General features: G+C 45.3%; 1 protein-coding gene across 1 annotated transcript in view; it reads left to right on the top strand.

The window, feature by feature from the left end:
- TMEM178B (transmembrane protein 178B) overlaps positions 1 to 24,274 on the top strand; it is a 626,040-nt gene extending 601,766 nt beyond the window's left edge. The window contains exon 4 of the mRNA XM_086953038.1: positions 20,350 to 24,274. Within this exon, the coding sequence (XP_086809164.1) occupies positions 20,350 to 20,603 (254 nt within the window). The 3' untranslated portion in view covers positions 20,604 to 24,274. The remainder of the gene's footprint in view (positions 1 to 20,349) is intronic.
- Positions 24,275 to 25,015: the final 741 nt, after the last annotated feature.

The following is a 25,015-nucleotide window of genomic DNA, read 5'->3' as shown; positions in this document are numbered from 1 at the left end:
TGGCTAGGGCCCATAACTGCTGTGAGGGTATTTATTAACAGCCATCCTTGCCCACAGTTGCGAGCAGTAACACTTGGCTATGAGACACTTCCGCCATGTTGAGGCTGTGACTTTGACACAAGATCTATGCACGAACCCTAGTCGTCGACCCACACCCCTCAGGGATCTCCCATCAGTCTCAAGGTAGGCATGCCCACTGTCTCATGGAATGACTTCCTCTCTCATAGGCCTTCCAGGCCCACTTCTCCCAGGAGCACTCAGTAGAAATCCCTGGTTCTTCTCTCTTTGTACATTCTAAACAGCTGTATCTCTGCAGAAGCAGAGATGCTGGCACAGGGATGGAGTATTCAAGGATGAGCACTCACCTGGCCTACTAACCTTGACCCTTCTTCTAAAGAGGGTCCTCAAACAGAGTCATTGGCTTTCTGTGAAAAATCGCATCAAATTTAAGGCACTGTGCATAGCCTTTAAGGCCACGCGTAACTTTGGGCCTCGATTTCTAATAAAGGATCTAGCTATGTACACTCCTAATAGAGCCCTTCGCTCTGCCACTGCGCTACTGATGGAGGTTCCTCGCGTCAACACTGCTACATGGGGCGATAAGAGTTTTATCGTCTCCAATGAAAAACTTTGGAATTCACTCCAGCTACACATCAGATCCTGCCAGCCTTTGCTAACCTTCAGAAAAATGCCCAAAACCTGGTTATTCAACCAATAACTCATCTCACCAGCATATGCCGTTGTCCGCAGCGCCAAGACACCCTCGGGTATTTGAGCACTTTATAAATCTCAAATATATATATTTTTTTAAAGGCACGAGAATCCAGGGCAAAACAGTGGTGTAGCTCTACTTGTAAGAAAGAAACACCTGGAGTTTAAGGCTTTTTTGCACCAGGAGTCGAAACACGTCAGGTATGGATGAGAGAGGAGACTAACCAGTTCAAGGTACTCGGCAACAATGGGATTCCCAAAACTGCACCAAAGGAATAGACGCAGAAAAGGAATACGAGGTGGCGAATGGCTGGAACGGGCGAAAGCTTGCAGCATCTGACCTGACATCTCTGGCTGTTGTCCGAAGTTGATCTACTCTGGTCTACCTCTCCCAGGAGATGCTGGGGTTTGGCCGCAGGCTACTCTAGCATCTAGTTGCAACAATCAAGGGAAAGCGATGTAGGTTTCAAACCTTTATGTAGCTCTAATGAGAGAATACATCCTGAAGGCTGGAGTCTGAAATTGGTCTGTTTAGAAGATGGACGTAGTCAATTAGCCCAGATGGAATAGGTTTAGGCTTTGGACACCACGTGAGTACCATCTATTGGATTGGAACCTGCTGCAGAGGTTTATTTAACCTATTTCTCTTAAATTATGGATCGAAATAAAACATTTTAAAACTGTTTTTCAAATGTGTTTACTGTGCTCAATAATTAGCGATTACTGATTTACATCTAAAGAAATGGGTGGAAAATGTAAATCCGAGATTTTATCTGGAGTGCTTCAGGTTTGATGTAAGAGAGATTCACAATCACTATTATATATTAGTGCTTGATAGGGCTGTATGACCGAACCCCACATACATTTACCTCGCATAGTTTTACAAAGCTGTCACTACCCGACTACGACGTTACCACGCATTACTTTACCATGCAAGTTGTTACAACAACTTGCCTTAGCAGGCGGTGGACTTTGGAATAGTATAAATTACTATTCCAGCTCCAGTCTATGCAACAGTAAGGAAGGTGTTGGACTTATAAATCCAACACTACTCCAACAACGGGTCCCCTACAGCAAGTCACTGTAACAACTTGTGGGTTAAAGTAACGTGTGAGAACGTCGCAGTCAGGGTAGTGACTGTATTGTAGCCAGGTCGTTGTTGTGACTGCAGGGTAAAGGATGTTTCCCCCTTGATAGGAAGCCAGGTGTTAATATTGACAGAACAATTCTGTCATACAACAGACTGCCATGTTCCCCATGGCAGGTTGTCTGCAGGAGATAGAACTTGTATTAAGCAAGATGATTTCATCCTATCATCTTTTGAGAAATTCACTTTACAACATAAAATAGTTCCGCTGCTTGCATCAGAGGAGTCCACATGTCCGTTGACTGAGACCAATGAAGACCAAGTCTTGCTGCCTTCTTGTCACTATCCAATGATGAGCTAATATTTGGTTTTGAACATATAGCTACAATTGGCTGTTTATAGACCTAGGAAACACCTACAGTAAGCCAGAATACAAGCAAATTCACGTGATCCCAATATGACCATGCAGCTCTTGGCTAGACCTGGAGTGATGACATCACCTGATCCCAAGATGGCTATGCACACCTCTCGGCTAGACCTGAAATGAAGACGTGGCCTGATCCCAAGATGGCCCTGCACACCTCTCTGCTAGACCTGGAGTGCAGACATTACCTGATCCCAAGATGGCCACGCACATCTCTTGGCTAGACCTGGAGTGAGGACATCACCTGATCCCAAGATGGCTATACACACCTCTTGGCTAGAAGTGAAGTGAGGACGTCGCCTGATCCCAAGATGGCCACGCACACACCTCTTGGCTAGATCCGGAGTGAGGATGTCACAACCCCCAGTTGTCTCTATAATATGTAGGTGGGCTTCATGCTTTGAAAGGGCTCCCAATATTTAACCCACACAAAAGAGCAACTCACGTTCACCCCCAAGAGAGCAACTCACATTCACTATGTGTGTCCCAAATGATGGAGCTCGGCATTGCAGTATGGAGTGTCTGCAGTTCTTTATGGGACAGGATAGTATCCATTTCTGGACAGTCTAAACCCAGATGCAGGAAACAGGAATGTATGGTCGGGGGGAATCACTCATCACACACATCACCTTCTCATCCACCACCCAGACTGGAGAAAAGCGTCTAGCGTTGCAATGCGCAAGTGGTGCCACGGGTTCACGCCATCACTTTGGCACAGAGTGGAAACACACTATGCCAGGGATCTCACTGCACCTCGGAGGCTCATGAGGGTACATTTAGGACAGGCTGGATATGGGGCGCATGTCAACCCTTCTGTAGCTTCACATGAAAGAGCGGCATATGTGTTAGAAAACATACACAGGTTTTGAAAGCAGACGTGGAAATAAAGGAAGGACACAGCAGGGCCCACTTCCTTGTCTCTCAGAACTTTCAATGACACCCCTTCATTTGTAGGGCAGAAAACTAATCAAGTGCCAGGAAGGAACTTGTTAAGGGCTTTGTTATGGTAATATATTGTAGACCTCATTAAATACAAACTGAGGCCAAGTGTAAAGAATAAAGCGCATTATATTTTGAACGATGCTAAAATCGAAACCATCTGAAGAGAGGGCCCCTGATAGACTCGGACTCTTTGGGTGGGTCTTGTTGGGGTCACGCACATGCCCGATCCCTGAAACGGTGCAAACAGCAAGGGGAAGAGGAGAGAAAAGAGGAGGCGGGATTAAGGAAGAGAGAGACGGAAAGGGACTCCGTCAATGCGCGCGCAGGGTCACCTCGGCTGCGGACAGACTAATCTTTACCCATCGTGGAGAATATCTGAATTCATAGCAACATGTCAATATTTATCCCGTTAAATACTCTGAATACCCAGGGGGCCGGAGGAGCCAGGCAATGTCTGACAGTTACGAACATTTGAAGCCGACATCCCAAGTGGCTAATTTACACCGACGTTACTGAAGGCTAGTCGGATGACGCAGACGCGAGGCGCACGCGCCCCTGCCACGGCACGGCACCAGGTCACATTTAGAAGCACCACAGTGATGCTTGGTTCCAAGATCGGCGCCGTGCTTCTGGGCGCTGCGGTGCCCGCTTTTGCATTTGGCGCGTATTTCGAACAAAATAACCAGCATAAAGTGCGCGGCAGTACACACTTCGAATCAGAAGCAAGGTCAGGATGGAGTGGGACAGGTTTTTTTTCTCATCTTAATCAAGAATTCTCTTTTGTAGTCTTGTGGAAGAGGAGTTGGTGTGCAATCTAAAAATCTGTAGAAGACAGTACCCTACAAAGGGGATGTTGGTGACCACTGGCAAGCTCGAGGTGCAGCGCTGAAGCTGGAATTTCACTGCACCTGGGGCGCGCACATTCAAATCTTTTCGTAGAGACTGTCACTTGTCTGCTTTAGCGGCAGCTCCTCTGCAATGTAGAAGGAGCGTTGGCCCACTGGCTTAGAGCCAGCAGCTGAAAAATAAAATATTTTGGTATTGTGAGCCAGCGTATGTAGGGAGGGTCCGGGCCAGGCCATGGAAGGGAGGAAGAATACTGTGGGCACTTCTAAGTGCACATGACTGGCCGGCCGTCTTAGGCCAGCGAAACAGACATGCGCACTTAGGTTTCTCTAACCCGCTGTGGAGAAACAGCAAAGATTCCCTATGCCTGAGCAGAGCGTCAAACCAGCCCGCTCAGTCCTATCACTGCAATGCTAGACTGGATTGGTGCAGATTGGTGTAAATTAGAGTACAGTGGCAAAGACTAGAGTAGCTTAGAGTAGAGTAGCATAGATGGGGTTGCATAGAGAGGGCTGGAGTGGAGTAGGATGATGCAGAATAAAGAGACAGAAAAGAGTGCTGTAGAGTGGCATAGAGCAGAGTGGCATGGCATAGAGTGGAGTGGCATAGAGCAGAGTATTGTAGAGTAGTATGGAGTGGATTGGTGTAGAGTGCCATAGAGTGCCATTGCTTGAGTAGGTTGGCTTAGAGTAGAGCAGAGGGGCATGGGGTGGCAAAGAGTGGCATAAAGTGGAGTGACATAGAGTAGAGTGGAGTGGATTGGTGTAGAGTGGAGTGGAGTGGCTTAGAGCAGGGTGATGTGAAGTAGAGTAGCGTAGAGTAGAGAGACATAGAGTGGGGTGGAGTAGAGTTGTGTGGGTTTGAGTAGCATAGTGTGGCATAGAGTGGCCTAGAGAGGCGTGGAGTGGTGTAGGGAAGAGTGGAGTTGCGTATAGTGTAGTGTAGTGGCATCGAGTAGAATGGAGTGGAGTGGCATACAATGGCTTAGAGTGGCATAGAGTAGAGTGACGTTGAGTACAGTGGCATAGAGTGAGGTGTTGTGGAGTAGAGTGGTATAGATTGGAGTTGAGTGCCATAGAGTGGGCTAAAGTAAAGTGGCATAGAGTAGAATGATGTAAAGTGGAGTGGAGTACAGTAGATAGGCGTAAAGTGCCTTAGAATAGCATTTTGTGGACTGGAGTGACGTAGAGTGTAGTGACATAAAATGACAAAGTAGAGTGGGGTAGTCGCGTAGAGTGAAGTAAAGTTGTATCAAGGGAAATTAAGTGGCTTAAAGTACAGTGGCGTAGAGTGGAGTGGCATGGAGAATAGTAGCATGGAGTACAGTGACATGGAGTAGAGTGGCATAGAGTGAAGTGGTGTAGATTGCCATAGAATAGAGTGGCATAGAATAGAGTGGAGTGTTGTAGAGCAGAGTGGCAAATATAGTGGAGTGGCATAGGCTTGAGTGGTAGAGTACATTGGAGTGGTGTCGCGTAAAGTGGTGTAGAGTAGAGTGTTGAAGAGTTGAGTGGAGTGGCGTAGCGTGCCATGGAGTGACCTTTTGTGGAGTGGTATAGAGTGGAGTGGTGCAGAGTAGAGTGGAGTAGAAAGGTGTGGCGTGGAGTATAGTGGTGTAGAGTGGAGTGGCATAGAGTACAGTGTAGCGTAAAGTAAATTGGCATAGAGTAGTGTGGCATACAATGGGGTGGCGTGGAGTAGAGTGGTGTTAAGTAGAGTGAAGTGGCGTAGATTGGCATCAACTGGAGTAGAGGAGAGTGGCATAGAGTAAAGTGGCGTACAGTAGAGTGGCGCAGAGAAAAGTAACGTGGAGTGGCGTAGAGAGCCTTAGAGTGGCATTTTGTGGGGTGAAGTGGAGTGGCGTAGAGTAGAGTGGCGTAGAATGGTGTGGAGTGGAGTAAAATGGTGTAGAGTGAAATAGAGTGGTGGAATAGAGTGGCGTGGAGAAGAGCGGTGTAGAGTAGAGTGGCATAGTGTGATGGCGTGGAGTAGAGTGGCGTAGAGCAGAGTGTCATAGAGTAGAGTGGCATAGAGTGTCATAGAGTAGAGTGGTGTGGAGTAGAGTCGGGTAGATTGGGGTGGTGGAGAGTGCCATAGAGTGACATAGAGTAGAGTGGTGTGGAGTAGAGTCGGGTAGATTGGGGTGGTGGAGAGTGCCATAGAGTGACATTGTGTAGAGTGACAGAGTGAAGTGGCATAGAGTAATGGAGTGGCCTAGAGTAGAGCAGAGTGCAGTTGTATAGTTCAGAGTGGAGTGGTGTGGAGTGGCGTAAAATGGAGTGGAGTAGCATAGAGCAGTGAGGCGTAAAGTAGTACAGTTGGAGGTGTAAGTAACTAATGCGTCCAAAGAGACAGCAGGTAGGATGAAAGCAACATAGATAAGAAGTCAAATGACTGTACTAAAAACAGAGAAGCACATTACATGTCTACGAACAATACTGAAACGCTTATAAAATAGTGCTTTGCAAAAGCACGAGGAAGAACACATGTACTTGGTCCATGCTCAAGGGAGGAGCTAACACCAGAAAGGAAGGAAAGCCCAGGGTGAGCTAAGCAATCAAAAGATTGCAAATGAGAGTAACAACAAAAACAACCAATGGTATGCTGTGGGTGGTTTGTAAGCCCATTCAATTGTAAACAATATGTCTCACTGTGTGGGCGAGACCTACGAATGGCAATCTAAAAAGACATGGTTTTTGAGAACAATAAGAGCAGGAGAGACACTATGAAAGGAAAAACAATGTGCTGACAGCTCTCTTCACGTGCGCCTGCCTGTGACCCTGCCTTGAGATAGCGCTGCAGGTGCTGTCCCGTGAGGGCCGCCATAGGTAATGACTTCCATACTATGGGAAGAATATCGGACAGGGACTCGCCCTTCACCGGTTGAATTCTAACCCTTGCTGGTTTTTATCTGTGTTTTTCTGTACCTCACTTAGCGCTTTGAAGTAACTGGAAGGAAACACGAAACACTAAATAAAACACTAAAGGAATATCACTTTCCAAACCTCACAGATGGCACGTACCTCAAATGACAAAAACATTTGGCTATGCCAACAAAATAACCCTGTCCACACTACATACAACCAGACATATACACAAAACAGCATATTTACCCCCTTTATACTACTGATGACCCACGTAAACTATTACAAAACAGAGTCTGGTCTGTGGATGAATCCTGAAGACCAGGGAGTGAAGGTACCCGAGCGGCAACAGTGATGCGAGGGCATAGGAATGACAAAGCAGTGCTGTACAATGTCTCCGACATAACATAACAGGCAATATTATGGATAATTGAGGCCACCACCAGGCCTTTTCTATGGAAGTATGAGATGGTCAGTGGCAGGTCCAGACCCAGGTTAGGGAAAGGTCTTGCCCCCCCCCCCCCCTTATGCTAAGACATTGCGGGTAAAGATGTGAAAGGCTACACGTGCGTCAAATTGAACATAGAGACCAGCTTTATGAGCGCCTAACGAGAGAGGCTAGCTGTCTATAATATGTACAGGATGCAATTCAGTGTCTCCTGTCAGAGAACTTTCTAAACGTGATTGCAAATGAGCAGTTACGGCCCTCTGCAAATTCCTTAGTTGAAGAGCGATTTTACATGTCAGCCTGCAGATGGAGGGGCCACAAGGTAAGTGCCAGTATTTGACAATCATGCTAGTAGTTAACAGTAAGCCCCGGAGGGTTGAGTAACAAGCATTAGAAATGCAATAGGTCTCGCAGCATTAGAGTTAGTGCTTTTAGAATTGTTTATGGTTTTTTTTGTAAATCTTTAGCATGAGGTTGAGGGTGAGTGAGGGTGAGTGAGGGTGAGGGGTTGAGGGTGAGTGAGGGTGAGTGAGGGTGAGTGAGGGTGAGGGGTTGAGGGTGAGTGAGGGTGAGTGAGGGTGAGTGAGGGTGAGGGGTTGAGGGTGAGTGAGGGTGAGGCTGAGGTGGTGAGGGTGAGTGAGGGTGAGGCTGAGGTGGTGAGGGTGAGTGAGGGTGAGGCTGAGGTGGTGAGGGTGAGTGAGGGTGAGGCTGAGGTGGTGAGGGTGAGTGAGGGTGAGTGAGGGGTTGAGGGTGAGGGGTTGAGGGTGAGTGAGGGTGAGGGGTTGAGGGTGGGTGAGGGGTTGAGGGTGGGTGAGGGGTTGAGGGTGAGTGAGGGTGAGTGAGGGTGAGTGAGGGTGAGTGAGGGTGAGTGAGGGTGAGTGAGGGTGAGTGAGGGTGAGTGAGGTGAGGGGTTGAGGGTGAGTGAGGGTGAGTGAGGGGTTGAGGGTGAGTGAGGGTGAGGGTGAGTGAGGGTGAGTGAGTGAGGGGTTGAGGGTGAGTGAGTGAGGGGTTGAGGGTGAGTGAGGGTGAGTGAGGGTGAGTGAGGGTGAGTGAGGGTGGGTGAGGGTGTAATGTCGTAGAAGGGGGTTTCAACCTCCGTGGATGGCAACATCAAAAAGAATTTGGGACAAAACTAGACTCTAATAACCCTGAACAGGTCTATGCCATAAACAAATCAACCACAGGAGAAACAATATGTGACAAGTTCCCTGGTGTTCACAGAAAGCTCAGGATTGCTTAAGGATTTTCAGCATAAAATCAAACCGAAACCTAATGCTGTACCAGTGGTGCATAAAACCAGTGTTACAAAGACACTTGCACACAGGAGAAGAATTGAAGAGCCTTTATTTAGAGTCTCCACTCTCCGCAATTCCAAGCTGCCTCCAAGCCTCACAGAAATACCTTTCACAACATTCTAAGGCAGGCTTCAGCTCCAACTGGTCAACTGGTGGAAAGCAGCACTTGACAGATATTGGATGGGGGTGGGTGGGGTGGGGGGGTGGGGGGGGGGGGAGAGATATACCGTATAACAAAATAAGAATAACTGAAAAAGTAGCATTATTTCAGATACATCTATAGATGTGTAAGAGGAAAGATTATACCAGTAACACTAACAAAAGCGACCAGCTGAACGGCATCATGGCTGCAAGGAGGGATCTATCAATTTAATAAATGGAATAAAGCCAACAGATTAACATAACGTAGTGTTGGTACAGATTGTAGAACTCACACAGAATATAATTGCAGCACAAAAAAATAAGCTTTCTTTCCTTCCCTGCAGTGTCTGACTTAGTGGACAGGGTTTCCCATGGCAGACAACAGAATTTTGAAACCGAAAGATACTCAACTGTACAAAGCAGAGGGAAAAAAATTGAAAGTACTGGTAGAATTAGAACCAAAAACTGAATGCACATACCTCCCTTGCCAAGAGGAAAGATTATACCAGTAACACTAACAAAAGCGACCAGCTGAACGGCATCATGGCAGCAAGGAGGGATCTATCAATTTAATAAATGGAATAAAGCCAACAGATTAACATAACGTAGTGTTGGTACAGATTGTAGAACTCACACAGAATATAATTGCAGCACAAAAAAATAAGCTTTCTTTCCTTCCCTGCAGTGTCTGACTTAGTGGACAGGGTTTCCCATGGCAGACAACAGAATTTTGAAACCGAAAGATACTCAACTGTACAAAGCAGAGGGAAAAAAATTGAAAGTACTGGTAGAATTAGAACCAAAAACTGAATGCACATACCTCCCTTGCCAGGTAACGAGCATTTGTTCTATCTCCTTTTGCAAACTGGAGGTAAAATCATGTACAAACATTTGTATCGCCACAAGGTCGGTACACGGAAGTAAAATTAGTCGGTAAGAGGAAATGAGGAGACTGCCTGAATGAACGTGACGAGTGTAAAAACTCATAGGAAAAAGTTAACATGGAGGCGACACGGTTAGTGCACTCAATTTGACTAAAGGTGGCGACACCATTCCCGAGCAAACCGGAAACTGCCACACTTACCAGGACAGAAAGTACTGGTAGAATTAGAACCAAAAACTGAATGCACATACCTCCCTTGCCAGGTAACGAGCATTTGTTCTATCTCCTTTTGCAAACTGGAGGTAAAATCATGTACAAACATTTGTATCGCCACAAGGTCGGTACACGGAAGTAAAATTAGTCGGTAAGAGGAAATGAGGAGACTGCCTGAATGAACGTGACGAGTGTAAAAACTCATAGGAAAAAGTTAACATGGAGGCGACACGGTTAGTGCACTCAATTTGACTAAAGGTGGCGACACGATTCCCGAGCAAACCGGAAACTGCCACACTTACCAGGACAGAAAGTACTGGTAGAATTAGAACCAAAAACTGAATGCACATACCTCCCTTGCCAGGTAACGAGCATTTGTTCTATCTCCTTTTGCAAACTGGAGGTAAAATCATGTACAAACATTTGTATCGCCACAAGGTCGGTACACGGAAGTAAAATTAGTCGGTAAGAGGAAATGAGGAGACTGCCTGAATGAACGTGACGAGTGTAAAAACTCATAGGAAAAAGTTAACATGGAGGCGACACGGTTAGTGCACTCAATTTGACTAAAGGTGGCGACACCATTCCCGAGCAAACCGGAAACTGCCACACTTACCAGGACAGAAAGTACTGGTAGAATTAGAACCAAAAACTGAATGCACATACCTCCCTTGCCAGGTAACGAGCATTTGTTCTATCTCCTTTTGCAAACTGGAGGTAAAATCATGTACAAACATTTGTATCGCCACAAGGTCGGTACACAGAAGTAAAATTAGTCGGTAAGAGGAAATGAGGAGACTGCCTGAATGAACGTGACGAGTGTAAAAACTCATAGGAAAAAGTTAACATGGAGGCGACACGGTTAGTGCACTCAATTTGACTAAAGGTGGCGACACCATTCCCGAGCAAACCGGAAACTGCCACACTTACCAGGACAGCTGCATATCTCGAGGAAAGCCATCTGCAAAAGTACTGATGAGCTGGGAAGACGCTATCTTCGAAACAAAACCAATTGCATTTCAAATTGGTGAACGAAGAGAGCTGCGTTACGCCCTGCCCAGGAAAGTCAACAAGGGAGGAGAGGAGGAGGGGGGAGGAGAGTACACCATTCCCGAGCAAACCGGAAACTGCCACACTTACCAGGACAGCTGCATATCTCGAGGAAAGCCATCTGCAAAAGTACTGATGAGCTGGGAAGACGCTATCTTCGAAACAAAACAAATTGCATTTCAAATTGGTGAACGAAGAGAGCTGCGTTACGCCCTGCCCAGGAAAGTCAACAAGGGAGGAGAGGAGGAGGGGGGAGGAGAGTAGGCAAGGCGACACGGCGGGAGGGGGCGGAGCGGGTAAAAAAAAGACGGACATGCACGCGCCCGTGACTTTTAAGGTCAATGCGCATGCGCATAAGCTTAATGCGCATGCGCATTGACCTTAAAAGTCACGGGCACTGCAAGGAATCGCCACGATTCCTTGCAGTGTAGATAAAGAGTGGATAACTCGCAATACTCTCGCCTTGCTCGATGCGCATGCGCATCGACAGGCGAGACCTAAAAACGGCAAATCTATCCTAGACCTCGAAAAACGAGGGACACAATGTTTGGAATTTGATAAAACTCGAATCATAGCTGGAGGTGGCCAGGACAGGTGGGGGCCTCTGAGAGGGCCTGGCAGTGATGAAGACGTGGGCCCTATAGAATAAGTACGAAGGAGAGGGGTCTATAAGTTACATGAATTGATTCATTTCTTTAATTGAAGCATCAGCTGTGAAGCTCTAGACTACCTTATTTTGTTGTTGATATTTTTATTGACAACACAAGAAAGCAGAACAAAACAAGAGAAGAGACATTTTTACATATGCTATGAGAATATCATACCAGCAAGTCATAAATTAACCTAAATCAACATTAGGCATCAAATCATGTAGCAACATTACACATTTATGTACCCGAATACATTTCTAAACAATACTTTCTTTTGACCTCAACGTTCTGTACTCAAGAAAATAAATTACTGAATTTAAGTTCTAAGAAAAGTTCCCCAGATTTTATCCAATTTCATCATTGATCGGACCCCTCTTATTTTAGCCAATGAGGACTCCATGGTATAAATTTAATTAACGAGTGACCACCATTCCATAATGTTTGGTGGTTTTAGAGCAATCCATGCCCTAGCTATAACCAATCTAGCACACGAAAGTAAGATAATTATTAAGTCCTTATGTGGACAATTTGATGTTTGTAAGCCCAGTAATACTGCTGTTGCTGATAGGTAAGTAAATATCACTTGTTTTTGATTTAAGATATTTTCAAATCCGGACCAGAACTCAGATAATGTTGGTCAAGAAAAAAGCATGTGTTCTAGGTCTGCTGCCACCAAACCACATTTAGGACACTTAGGGCTAGATGTAGGTAAAATAGATTTACCGATTTTTTTATTACCGAATTTTACCGATTCGGTAATTAAAAATTGGTAAATCTATGGGGTGGACATGTAGGTATTCCAGATGTGCTGGAATACCGAATCGGATGATTTCAGTATTTACCGAATCGGTAAATACCGAATCGGTAATGCCAATTCATTCCTATGGGCTTTGAAGCCCATAGGAATGAATGGGCATTACCGTTTCGGTATTTACCGAATCGGTAAATACCGATTTTCAGAAGGGTGCAGGGGGTGTCACTTTGACACCCTTTGGCACCCCCAAAACAGGCTCGGGTGCCATGTGGCAGGCATACATGCCCTAAGGGCAGGTCTGCCTGCCACATGGCATAGGTGTGCAAGCACACACGTGCATGCACACCGGAATCGGTATTTTACCATCAAATTGGATTTGATGGTAAAATACTGATTCGGTAAGGACTCTGAAGAGTCCCACCTACATCTGCGTGGCTCACATTCGGTAAATTTACCGATTTTTTATTTTACCGAATCGGTAAAATTACCGAATCGGTAATTTTACCGATTCGGTAAAATAATGCCCCCTACATACCTATCACCTATTTACCGATCGGTAACGGCCGAAAATACCGATTTTCGGCCGTTACCGACCGACCTACATCTGGCCCCTAGTACGATCACCTGTTAAGTTACTTTAGGACCATTTTGAAATTCTTTGCGGGGTATAATATAGGAAGCATATTGTTTTGTAAAATTGGAGCCTTAAGCTAGAAGATAGTACCAAATTGTTAATACTACAAAGGGTAGTAGAGCTCTAGACTACCAAGATGAGATCTACACAAGACACGAAAGTCATTGAAATTGAAATTTCATAATAATTGACGATTCTTCATTGCCTCATTATAGACCAATCCCACAATGTGTGCCTTGTGAATGTTGGCAAGCACTCTATTTCAGTTGCCTTCTTGAGATATTTCAAAACATGCCCATGTTTTGTGTGGGTGTGCGGGCACATGCTCATATCCACGTTTTTGTCTGCATGTGGCACGGTTTGAGGGTACATTCATGCGTTTGCGTGCATTGGTGCGTACAAATCTATGCTGTTTGTGCCTCCAATCCATATGTTTGCTTGTGCGTATGCATATGATTTTTGTACGGTCTCTGTGGATGTGCCTGTTTCTTTGTTTATGAATGTGTCTCGCTCTCTCTCATCCAGTCTCTGAATGCCTCCATGCTCGCACTGGCAACACTTTCTTTCGATTTTAACACTTGCAAATGCGCTTTCGACTCTTACTTTCAGTTTCTGTTTAGGTATTAGTCTGCCTCTCCACGTATAGTGGGTGTGCTTTGAGGAATCTGTGAATTTGACTTTGCCCTTGTGTGCCCACACATGCATGGCTGTCTAGAGCAATCTCTCTTACTATATGTGTGTGTGGGTATTGGTACCATGTGTTTTGGAACTGTTGCCCAGATTTTCTAAGACTTTGTGCCATCTCAAAGCAATGTAAAACAGTATGTGCTATTTACTATAAAGTGTAAAATATCATGTTTTGCACTGGGAACGTGCCCTTTTCTCAGCACGAACACCACTTTGGGCTGCTTTGCATCACTTTCCGTCAAGGGGGCGTTACTGGGGCAGATCAGCATATATATCTCTAGGTTTTGATGGAAAGTCCGATCTATTAGGACGTACAGACATTGTTTGCCATAAAAAACAACCACTTATTTGAAGCAGGTGCAAAAAAAGGAAGTGTATGTATTTCTAAAAAAACTGGTACATTCAATGGGTGCTACAAGCACTGCATTGCAGGTTTTGTGTTTGTGTCTGCCTTAGTGTTTGACTGTTCATGTGTGTCTGTGTATGCCATTCAGCGTGCGTTTATGCACAGGTATGGCTTTTAATGACTCCACATCTGTGTGTGTGTGTCTGAGCATGTGTGTGTGTTCGTGTGTATGTGTGTGTCTGTCTACATGTCTGTATGCATAACCTTTACTTCCGAATTAGCGGCATTGGGCTATGTTTGTTTTTTATTCTCTATTTTGAAGACTGTGGTGTGTGCCAATGACATTGTGACTTTGTGACATTGTCTATATCTATGTGACGTCCTCTATGACATCTCTCTACAGCATCCCCACATTTTTTCATACAGCCAAGTGTACCACATAATAAAAGATACCCTTGAGTTTACATTCGGTTGCTCTAAGATTAACTGGATCCAGTTGTTGACCAGAATAGCAAACTTCTGATCTACCTCCCATACGAGGTTGATACCACCGGGTTGGTATTATCCTAACACACTGGGTCGTACTGGTCCATGATGCAGCATGCCACAAAATAGTGGGTGAGACCTTTCCGACTAATAGCTTTATAATGTGTCATACTAACTGACAAATAGCACATAAGTTGTCTTTGTGTCCCTGATAAAACACAGGGTAATGATCCCTGCCATACCAGTTGTGTGTTGAGTGTTATGTTATGGAGGATGTATGGCAAGTAGACCTCTAACTCTTGGGACCGCAAATGCAATCTTACCCACACCTGCAAGAGTTCCTGAGCATGCCCATCCGCGGGCGCTGGAGAGGCAACATATGGTCCATGTGAGTTCACTAAGTGAATATCCCCATGTTCCTCACACGTGGTTGCACGCCTGCAGTGATCAGAGGTTCCTTGCGGCACCACCTTGCAGGGTAAGTCTTTGGTCCATCAAACAGTGGCGTAGGTTGTACGAAGTTCCTGATGCCTTGTACTGGGGTAGGTGCTCCAATGGTAGCCTCACTCCTCTGGTGACGTTGAGAAAAAAAGGTAGCACTCCCTGCTGGTTCCAGTGACCTCCTCTGGCATACAGGGTCACAGTATATCTACTGTACATGGGCGCTGCCTCAATTGGCACAGCAGATGCCTGCACGGCAGCCACTGCCGGCATACGAGGTTGCAGACTCTTCACCACTCTAGGGCTATGGCCCACTCCACAAGACAAGCCGTCCACGGCGAACCCTCCTGGCATATGAGGTTGCCACGCCCTCATTGTACGCGGGCTAAGGCCCAATCGACACAGCAACAATTACTGTTCACTTCGCAGAGACCCCTCCTGGCATATGGGGTTCTCCAACGCCTCACTGCACATGAGCTCTGGCCTAATCAGCACAGCGCTATCCATGCCTCACTTCATGGAGGCCTTCCAATGGCATATGGGGGTTGCCGCTTTTGTCCTGCATAAGGGCAACGATCCGGGCAGTGCAACAGCCATTTCCTCGCAACTCGCTCAGGAAGTCCACTTGACAGGATTCCCCACTGGACCTCGCCCCCTCCTACATTCCTCTTCCTCACAGGACACACTGGTCCTGGTAAGCAGGCAGGTGCTGGTGCTCCAGGTTTAGGACAGGTGGTCTTGGATTCCTTGGATGATGTTACCTCACCCAGCAGGAAGACTAGCAGGCCTGGTCTCCATCATGGTCACACGTATAAGCCTTTCAGAGCTTCTCCTCCTCCCAGAGCCCGATTGGCTGCTTGACAGGTGACAATTTTGGGGGTCATAAGCTTCCCTTCTTATAGTCCATTTCCAGACACCAAGTGTGATTTAGGGCCTGACCCTTTGAAGTTTATGTTGTGGGGCTGCATCCTTTTGCCTATGATAACCAAAATCCACCTTAGGGATCCAGACATCAGTACAGTTGTGGAACTCAGAGCAGGGTTGCACGTCTGTTACCATGCAGAGGACTTTTCCGTCTCAACAATGACTGTGTCAATCACTGATTGTTTACATGTGTCAATCACTGATTGTGTGTATGTGTGTGTGTGTGTGAGGGGTCTAAAACTGTATGCAACAGTCGGTGTTTGTGTGTTCGCAAGGATGTGAACAGCAGGGTGTTTTTCTTGTCTGCTCTATGATGATACTGCATGTGTGCTGATCACCTGTGTGTGAGGGTTTTATCTGTGCAAGTGTGTCAATGACACTTTTGATGACAGTCTGTGTAAAAGAATGAGTGGAGGGACTAGAAGTAAGAAGAGAATACAGAGACAGGAATAAAGACTGACAAGAAATGGAATAAAGCCAGGCCGAACGAGAAGCCACAATAAGGTGAGACCAGACTAGAATAAAGTCAGACAGGGACCAGATTAAAGCAGTGCTTGAACTGTAATAAAGAAAGACCAAGACGAGAATAAATCAAGTTCGGGACTGGAATAATGTGAGCCGTGACCTTATGTCCTTTGGTAAACATTTCCAGATACTGAAGTTGTTTTAGGTCTTGCCTACGAGATTGCTTTAATCTATCTGTGAAAGACCTTTTGTGGGTTATACCAAGTGAGCTGGTTTAGAGCCCGCCTACTGCTTGCATTGGTTGGTTTTGTTATCACTCTCATTTGTTTTCTTTTTATTTGGTGGCTTTCACTCTTCCTTTCTCTTCTTGTGTTTATCCTTCGTCTGAACCACAGTCGCTTCATCACCATGATCAGCTGACTTGTATCCTTCTGCTGCTCACTTTTAGTGAACTACTTTTTTTCTTTTCCAACTTTCTTTTTATTTTATCCCCTCATTCCCTATTGCTTCCACCCACCCCCTCCTTCACTGCTCCCCCACTCCTTGCTGTCATTGACATTTCTTTTGTTGCATTTTGTTTGGAGGGGCCAGTAACTGCTATTTGCTGCTGGGTTCTCCACTACAAGAAAAGTGCTTTTGCAAACTTAAAAATTACTTTTTTTATTTAACGATCCAAGTATTGTCCATCATCTCAGTAAATACAAAATATAAAATGGTGCCTGTGTTATTCTGTAGGCATGGTGACACATGCACGTGCATATGACATAATGCACGTGGGCACCTTTAGAATAATGTAACCCACGACAGCAGTGCGTCATAATGCCTACTAGCTTTTCTAATGTTTCTTGAAAATGATTGACCATATGTTGTGAGGTACACCACTGATGATCTGTATGAATGGATGTATTTTGAGCGCAGGACTGCAGATCTCAACCTCTGGCACATCAGTTGAGTTTGCAAAGGCTAAGGCTACACTTACTTTTCAAAGATGAACAGATTAGTTTTCATAATATAGGTATAAAAGTAGACCTCAGAGCCTGAGCGCAGGAACACTAGCTTACGATCTGCTATCCCTTTAACTACACCCAGGCAAACCTGGTGGTGAGAGCCCTGCAGAACTTCAGAGACAATAATCACCACTTGAACAACACTGAGAAGAACAACGGGAACCAATTCAGCTTGCTCAAGTTGTAAAAGCTTATGAGACTGTTGCGTGAGCCAGAAAGGATCCAAACAATGTAAGTGCTGAATAAAGTATTCTGTATAAAGCTTCATAGAGCAGAGAGCCCACGACTGCTCTTCTAATGTCCTTGGTGTCTGCCGAAGCTAGAGCAGAACACGCAGGAAGAGCAGAACGCAGGTCACACTTGAACATAAACAAAGGTCCTGAGCGAAAGCATGGGACAATAGCAAGTTGTCCTTAAAGGGCAAAGGACAACTTGTTAACACAACAGTGACTTGTACCAGCCTTCTAGTGTTCTGCACTAGACGAAGCCTGATGATGCACAAACATAAGGTTGCATTGAAGGTATTGCCACAGTTAAGATCTGACCAGTGGCACAAGCCTGAAGCTGCTAAATGCCTTGGCTCAGGAGAAAACTGTAGGTCGAAGAGTAGTGTTTCTTGAACACCTATTGGGGTGGCAATGAAAGAGGCCACAAGGTTGTGAAACACGTCCTGTGCAAGCAAGACCATAAATAAATCATGTACAGCCCAAAAAAAGCAAGTACTGGACGTTGAGGCGAAACAGCGAGTGTGGTGAATGAACTGAAACAGTTTTTTTTCCGTCATGATTTACCTATTTAGATGAGTGTTATCATTATATTTTTGTTGATGTCTGTACATGTGTGTTGTGTATTGCATGTGTGTAGGTTTGTGTCTTTTCTGCTCTCTTTATGAGTAACTGAGTGAAAGTGTATTGCTTCTGCCTGGTGGTGTGTGATACACACATATCCATACAGGTCAAAAGACACGATTCATGCTGGAGGCTTCCGCTTTACGAAGCCAAAATTGCTTTATTTTATGTCTCCCACCTAATATCTCTTCTTCTTCAACAGAAGTCAGTGGGAATTTGTTTTTACGAAACCTCCAACTTTTCGAAAATGTTGGCATGAATGCATGCATATGTGTGCCTGTGCCTGTGTCTGCATACTTGTGTGTGCATGTTTTAGGCCCGGCCTATGGGTACTGTTGTGTTGTGCTCTGCCTGTATGTGTTGCCGAGGCTCTGTGTTTACAGCTTGCCTCAGCGTCGGTTCCGGTACATGGCCGCCTCTGCCGACTGTTTCCTCTGGGAAGGCGCAGTGTGTTTTAATGAGGTCATTTGAATGCGTCGTGCGTCTTTACGCCTCCCTAACGGGCCGTGGAGCAGAGCGTGCGAGGTGCTGCGTGCAGCCGACGCCCCGTGCAGAGCTCGTGCCCTGGAAGAGTCTGCAGCCAGCCCACCGGCCCCTATACATTCACCACGGCCGGAGGGAGCACTATACATGCCACCGCCAGTATTTCGACGCCACGCCCAGTTTCATGCGCCTGTCCCATAGCAACTACTGCTGAGCCCAGCCTCACCGTGCAGGCCAACGAGCTCACTGAAGCCTTCACCAGCACGGCGCACCCACCTCACGTGCCACCCCAAGGCTTGATCCCTGATTATGAGCTGAGGGGTTAATTTATCACCCTTGATAAATAACGATACCGTGGTGTAGTTATTTATCAGGTACGATAAGTTGCACCTACGAGTCCACGGTGAATAACATGCAGAGTTTGGTGATTGGGGAATAACATGCGGATTTTGGTGGTTAACGCGCAAAAATCCACATGATACGGTAAATACCATACGTTTTCACCTGTTAAATTCTGGCAGTTTTGACATGCTGAAATTTAACCAAGATTCAGTTATTTAACGCATCCGACAATTCACTGCCCACTCTGCATCTCTTTAGGCTAACACATGATCAAGGCTTTCATCGAGAGGTGTCACTGTCTCCCCCTCAGGCCTCCCTGTCTCCTCTCACCAATCTCAGCCTCCAACACTTCTCCCCCACATACCGCTCTCTACCCCTTTTTATTTTAATGTAATTTTTTTATTTTTATTTCTCTTTTCACACTGTAAATATGTGATATAGAGATAACTCTAACCACTAGTATATGTAGTAGACCTTTGTACTCACTAGCATTCCTATGTGATTCTTAGAGTTTATCCATTTGTATCTCTTGCTTGAGTAACTTTACAACTTGTACATTTGCAATTTTTTCTATTTGTATCTCTTCCCTGTGTGACTTTACAACTTGTACATTTGCAATTTTTTCCCTGTTTGTATCTTTTATGTAACTCATGTAATCCTAAGTCCTTATGTATCGCAACTGGTTCTTTTGTAAAGCGCTCTGACACCTTCGGATACGGTTCACGCTATAGAAAATCGCAATAAATAAAATTGGTATAATCAGAATAATGCTGCAGAGGATCCCAATTCATCTGGCTACTGGGACCACCCCTCTCCCCAGATTCTACCCCCAGAGTTATTGCACCTCATCTCTGCACATGCTCCCCCCTGTGAATATTGAACTGAAAGGTATGCCAAGTACAACAAAGAGAAAACTCCATGCCTCCTTATTCTGTGCTGGCCTCATATAGATTAGAGGGATCCCTATTCATTTGTAATACAGCCAGGCTTGTAACAATTGCAATGTCCAGTCTATCACAATGCAGGGTACTCAGAGAATGTTCAATTGTTGCCTAATATGTGTTTATTTCCCATGGTTCTTCTGTCAGCCATTTTACTTGTATCTGTGTATCTCCTATACTCGGTGAATGTAGGAAAAAGGCCTTCATTTACCTGAGGCCAGGTGATTGATGTGGAGATGGAGTGGGGAACGATGTGGAGTGGTGAACAAATGCCAGGCCACAAGTAATCACAGAGATCTGTCTCCTTTGACTATGTACTACAAACAAGATCTGCACCTTTGCCTGGCCATGCCATTTGTTCATGTTTGTTAGGGGAGGAGGCAAGGAAAAAGCACAGAAAAAAGAACTAATTGTTACTTTGTTTTCTTTGTCTGCAGGTACGTTCTGCATCATCTCACTGTGCACCTGTGTGGCAGGAATCAACTTTGACCTGTCACGCTTTCCAAGGTACCTGTATGAACTCCCGGATGACATCAGCCACGGCTATGGCTGGTCCATGTTCAGTGCATGGGGCGGGTTAGGCCTGACCCTTATCTCGGGCTTCTTCTGCACTCTTGCCCCTTCCATCCATCCTGTGCCGCGGACCAACTGCCCCAACAAAGCACGGCCTGAAAATGGGACAGTGTGCTGAGGACTACAGAAGCATACAAGAAACAATAGAATGCTGGATTGCAGCCTGAAATAAGCGCTGTGAATAATCCAGGATACCCATGTGCGTGGGAGCTCCCAGGATCCTCTCCCGCCTCCTGTATCATGTCATCCATCTCCTGGAGATGTTGAGTTCATCCTTTCAAGACTTCTACATAAGTCCTAGTTCATAACTATGATGACAAATATGAACAAGCAAATTTGTATCCGGACAGCCATGGTGGTCGCCCATACTAAGCAGCCTGACTGCCGAGAAGGGGGAGAAAGGAGAAATCTGAGGGTGACCTCAAGAACTCACGCAACTTTATAATACATCCAGAGTTCAGGCATGCTGTGGATAACCCCAGACTTAGAGGTGCTAAGGAAACCTGCCGGAGCTCATACATGCTGAGTATACCTCCAGTGCATAGATATACTGAGGATACCTCTCAGAGCTCAGGCATGCCCAAGTTACCCTTCAGCTCAACTCAAGGCATGCAGAGGACAGCCTCCAGAGCTCAACTTGCTGAGGAGAATTCCTAGTCAGGGTAGATGTGGATACCCCTTAGACCTTCGGTGTGCTGTGTGGGATCAGGGGTCAGCTGCAGCTTGAGGACTGAGTGCCTGTGGGTATTTGGTGTTTTAAGGCAGATGAAACTGTGACTGCTGTAGTGAGGGAGCATGTATACTTAGCATCTGGTGCTGTCATGGGGCAAGTGTGACTGGAATATTACAAGATGGGGCCAGATGGAGTTATGACTGCAGAGAAGTTAAAGGGTTTTGATTTGGTTTGCTTTAAGGCAGACCTAATTGTCGGATAAGTATGACTGTGTGCACATAGAATGTATATAGCTGTGAAGTAGGTGAGGCTGTGTAGCATTTGGGCTATTTTGTCTGTGGGGCAGCTGTGGCTGTGATACAGCTCTGACCTTAAGCCAGGTGGCCTGGCATGCCTGCATGGCATATGATGCCCTTTGGCTTGTATGGCTAAGGGTAGTTATGAGGAGGGTGTTGGACAAGGGATGTGTTGAGGTAGGTGTGTGTGTGGAGGGCTGCTATAGTGTTGGCTGAGGTGTTTGTGGAGTAGGCTGGACTGCGGAGCAGGCATGACTATACAGAGATTTTGGGAGGTTGCAGGTGTGACTGTGAACGATATTTGGTCAGTGTTTCTGGGGAAGTTGTGACTGGCAAATGAGTGGTTGTGAGGCACATGTGACTTCTTTGAAGGTCCCCACTTCCCCATTCTTTGACAATGTTTTGAAAATAAAAGTATCTAGAGGGGTCTGTTTTCCAGTTTCCTCACATGACCTAGGCTTCCAACCTCCTGAATCAAATTATTTTAGAGTAACAGTCTGAATTTTCATGGATGTCTACTATTCGAATTAAAGAAGTTGAACATGGAAATCACAAGAGAGGGCAGATTAATGATCCACTGTGAAATTCTGTTGCAAGAATCTGGTGGGATGACTGTCCCAGTTCACAATGCATCTCTCTCTTGCCACTGTCCAGAGCCATTGTTTAATGGAGAAGGCAGTGCAGGCATCGAGGGCTGGTGGGCAGATGATATCTCTATACAGCTGTTAAGTGTTAACACGTTCACCACCCCGGCTGGAGCAATATTTAGGGAATTACCTACAGATAGCTAAAACCCAACTTCAGTAAATAACACCCAGAAGAAAGATTGCAGTGAGGCCTACGTCTGCGCACTACACCTTCACCATCTTGTCCATCTTCCTTTTATGTAACTAGCAGAAAGCAGTGCCCTTGTTTTCATCCTCCCTGGAACACACCAACTCTTCTAGAACATATTTCAACATTAAGATCCCTGTAGAGAGTGCTTCTGAGCAGACTTACAACTACAAATGTTCACATACTCCCAACACCCTTTGCCCGTTAGGTATTTGCCCCAGTGATTTCTTACTATGCTACTCCTAAATGGTGCTTTCCCCGAGGGTACATTATATCCAAAATGAATATTCTGATGCAGATGAACTAAACAATGAACCGTGTCTTGTGAGGTTAGTGAAACATCAGACCAAAGAGAAGATCGCTTTGAGGGGCCCAGTTTCATTTTACCCTCATTGTATCCCTCAACACTTCTCCATTATTTAATTTGGACTTTTAACTGGAGGAGGTTTTGCAAGTTCACTAAATATGAAGTGGCCGTCGCAGAGGATCAACCCAAGCACACAGAGCAATCACTATTTTGGAAGGTTTCCAGAGTTGGAGTGTTAGGGATGGCCACCTGGGATCACTGGTCGAACCCCAGGAGTTAGTAAGAGTTGTGTCATATGGGACATAGCTTTCTATGCCATTTGTTCTTCATAACCGGAGATGACAGAATCCTGGTGAGTTTTTTTTTAACTCAGAAGATGTGCTTTGGTATGTGTTCAACATTTCTTAAAAAGATAGATCCTAGTGCACGACCAGTTTTCTGCTTCAAAGTCAGTCAAAGGCTGCTGGGTAAAACATGGCACGTTTTCAGAATTGTAAGGTGCAGCCCCTTACACACCAAATCCCTAAATGAATATTCGATTGTTTTAGGCCCAGCTGTTCTAGGACTCTCTAAGCATGGTTTTATATAGATTAAATGATGTAAATGTCTTCCCTTTCAAAGTACCTGCTTCTTTCAGAGAAATGACTATATATTTCCTCACAGAGAGCTCAGAGAGTCGCAGAACACGTTTGAGGCCCCAGCCTTAATTCTAGCTTTAACAAATGCCCAGACATTAGCAAGTCTCTGTTTTTTAAGTTCCTTTGGGGTTGCGACCATGGCCAAATCGCACTCCTGATTCATCTTTTTAGACCCCAGTTCTCACTCTTAATTGCCAGTGCTCACACCTCATGAGCAACTGCCCCTGCATGACCCACTTTGTAGGGAAGACACCATTCCCTGTAAACAAAACAGTAGTAGTACAATTTGTCAAACCTCATCCTAAAGGCATAGTGATTGATGGAGCAGTGTAGAACGGAGATTACAGAAGATTGCATTTTCTCAGGTACCAACCCTCTGGCAACCTTGATACCATGGTGAGCAGGTGAAGAAAGAGGCAGTTATCAGAATTTAGATATCTGCTCCCTCACTGGGATCTGAGCAGCATCAACAACAAGAGTTTCAAACTGCCTTTTTAATCTGACATGTTTCTTTATCTTAGTCAACAGGTAACTGTTGCATCTATGAGTCAGGAAGTTACAACAGCCTAATCGATTGATTAGTCACATCAGTATCAATGTATTGTTCCAGACAACACACGTGTAGCAGACTTTGCACTGCTTTTTCAAGGCTAAATAACCTAATCAATTTGACACCACATGCATATCCATGAATGCCAGAAGTAATGATTGTGGTATTATAGTGATGATTTGTTGTGTCTAAACTGTCATCATGGATTTCTAGAACAGTACAGCAGAATCAATTATTTCAGCTTCTGGAATGCAAAGTGTATGTAAGCTTCGGAGGCAGCCATAATGAGACTTCTGTGTTCCCCATGATAAGGCTACTTGTCCATATCCGCGTCCGCAGTGTTGTGGCTAGTTTCAAATGGCCATAGTTAAACCTCTCTACGTACGTCAACGTAGCACTAAAATGCTGCTCAAGTGCCTAAACAAAAGTTGCCATTGAGGACCAGATGTTAGGGGCTTTGGTATTCCTTCAGTTCTCTTTCAATCTCTACCTTAGTTCATCAGTCTTCATCAGAACCAGGGCATCATTTGGCAGTTCCGGTCTACGGTGGTGCTCTATGCAAATCAGTTAGTTGTTCTTTGGAAGACACGTACCCGGTGATGTAGTTCCTTTTAGTTTTTAAACGTTTTCAGTTATTCTTTTATAAATATTGCAATTTCAAAAGGTTTTGTGCGGAGGAGATAACTTTTCTGTACGTTTGAACACATTTGTTTGCCACTGGCTGGGCACTGAAGCAGACAGAGATATTTGTTTAATATTACCAAGGGTTTAAACTAACACTTGCATGCAGTGAGATCTACTTGTGATCTCCAAATACATGGGGTGAGGAGCCATGTGCCTATAAGTAAACTCCAGGATTTTTGGAATCCACTTTCTAACTCCTTTGAATCTCCCTGCCCTTGTCCTGAGAAGTTCTAACTCAGATCAGTCTTGCTTTAGGAAAGTGACTCCTCTTGATGACGAACACACCGACAAGCTTGTGTAGCCACACAATTCTCTTACAGGCCCTCTTCATATTCATAGAAGCAACACCTCATTAAAGCAAGATTTCTCTGTTGGCAAACCCTGATGTCTGAATCTACAGCACTGTTTGTAAATTAATCAACAGATATCAGAGCAAAAGATCACTAACCAAAGCCAAGACTTATCATGGATTCCACAATTCCCAAATTCTCCAGCACCATTTGCCAACCATTACATATGTACTACAGCAAATCATCATGCGAAGGTCA

The sequence above is a fragment of the Lissotriton vulgaris genome, chromosome 1_2 (genome assembly GCF_964263255.1).
Source record: "Lissotriton vulgaris chromosome 1_2, aLisVul1.2, whole genome shotgun sequence".
NCBI classification, from domain to species: Eukaryota; Metazoa; Chordata; class Amphibia; order Caudata; family Salamandridae; genus Lissotriton; species Lissotriton vulgaris.
Note: the sequence above shows the minus strand (reverse complement) of the source record. Positions and strands in the feature narration are given on the sequence as shown.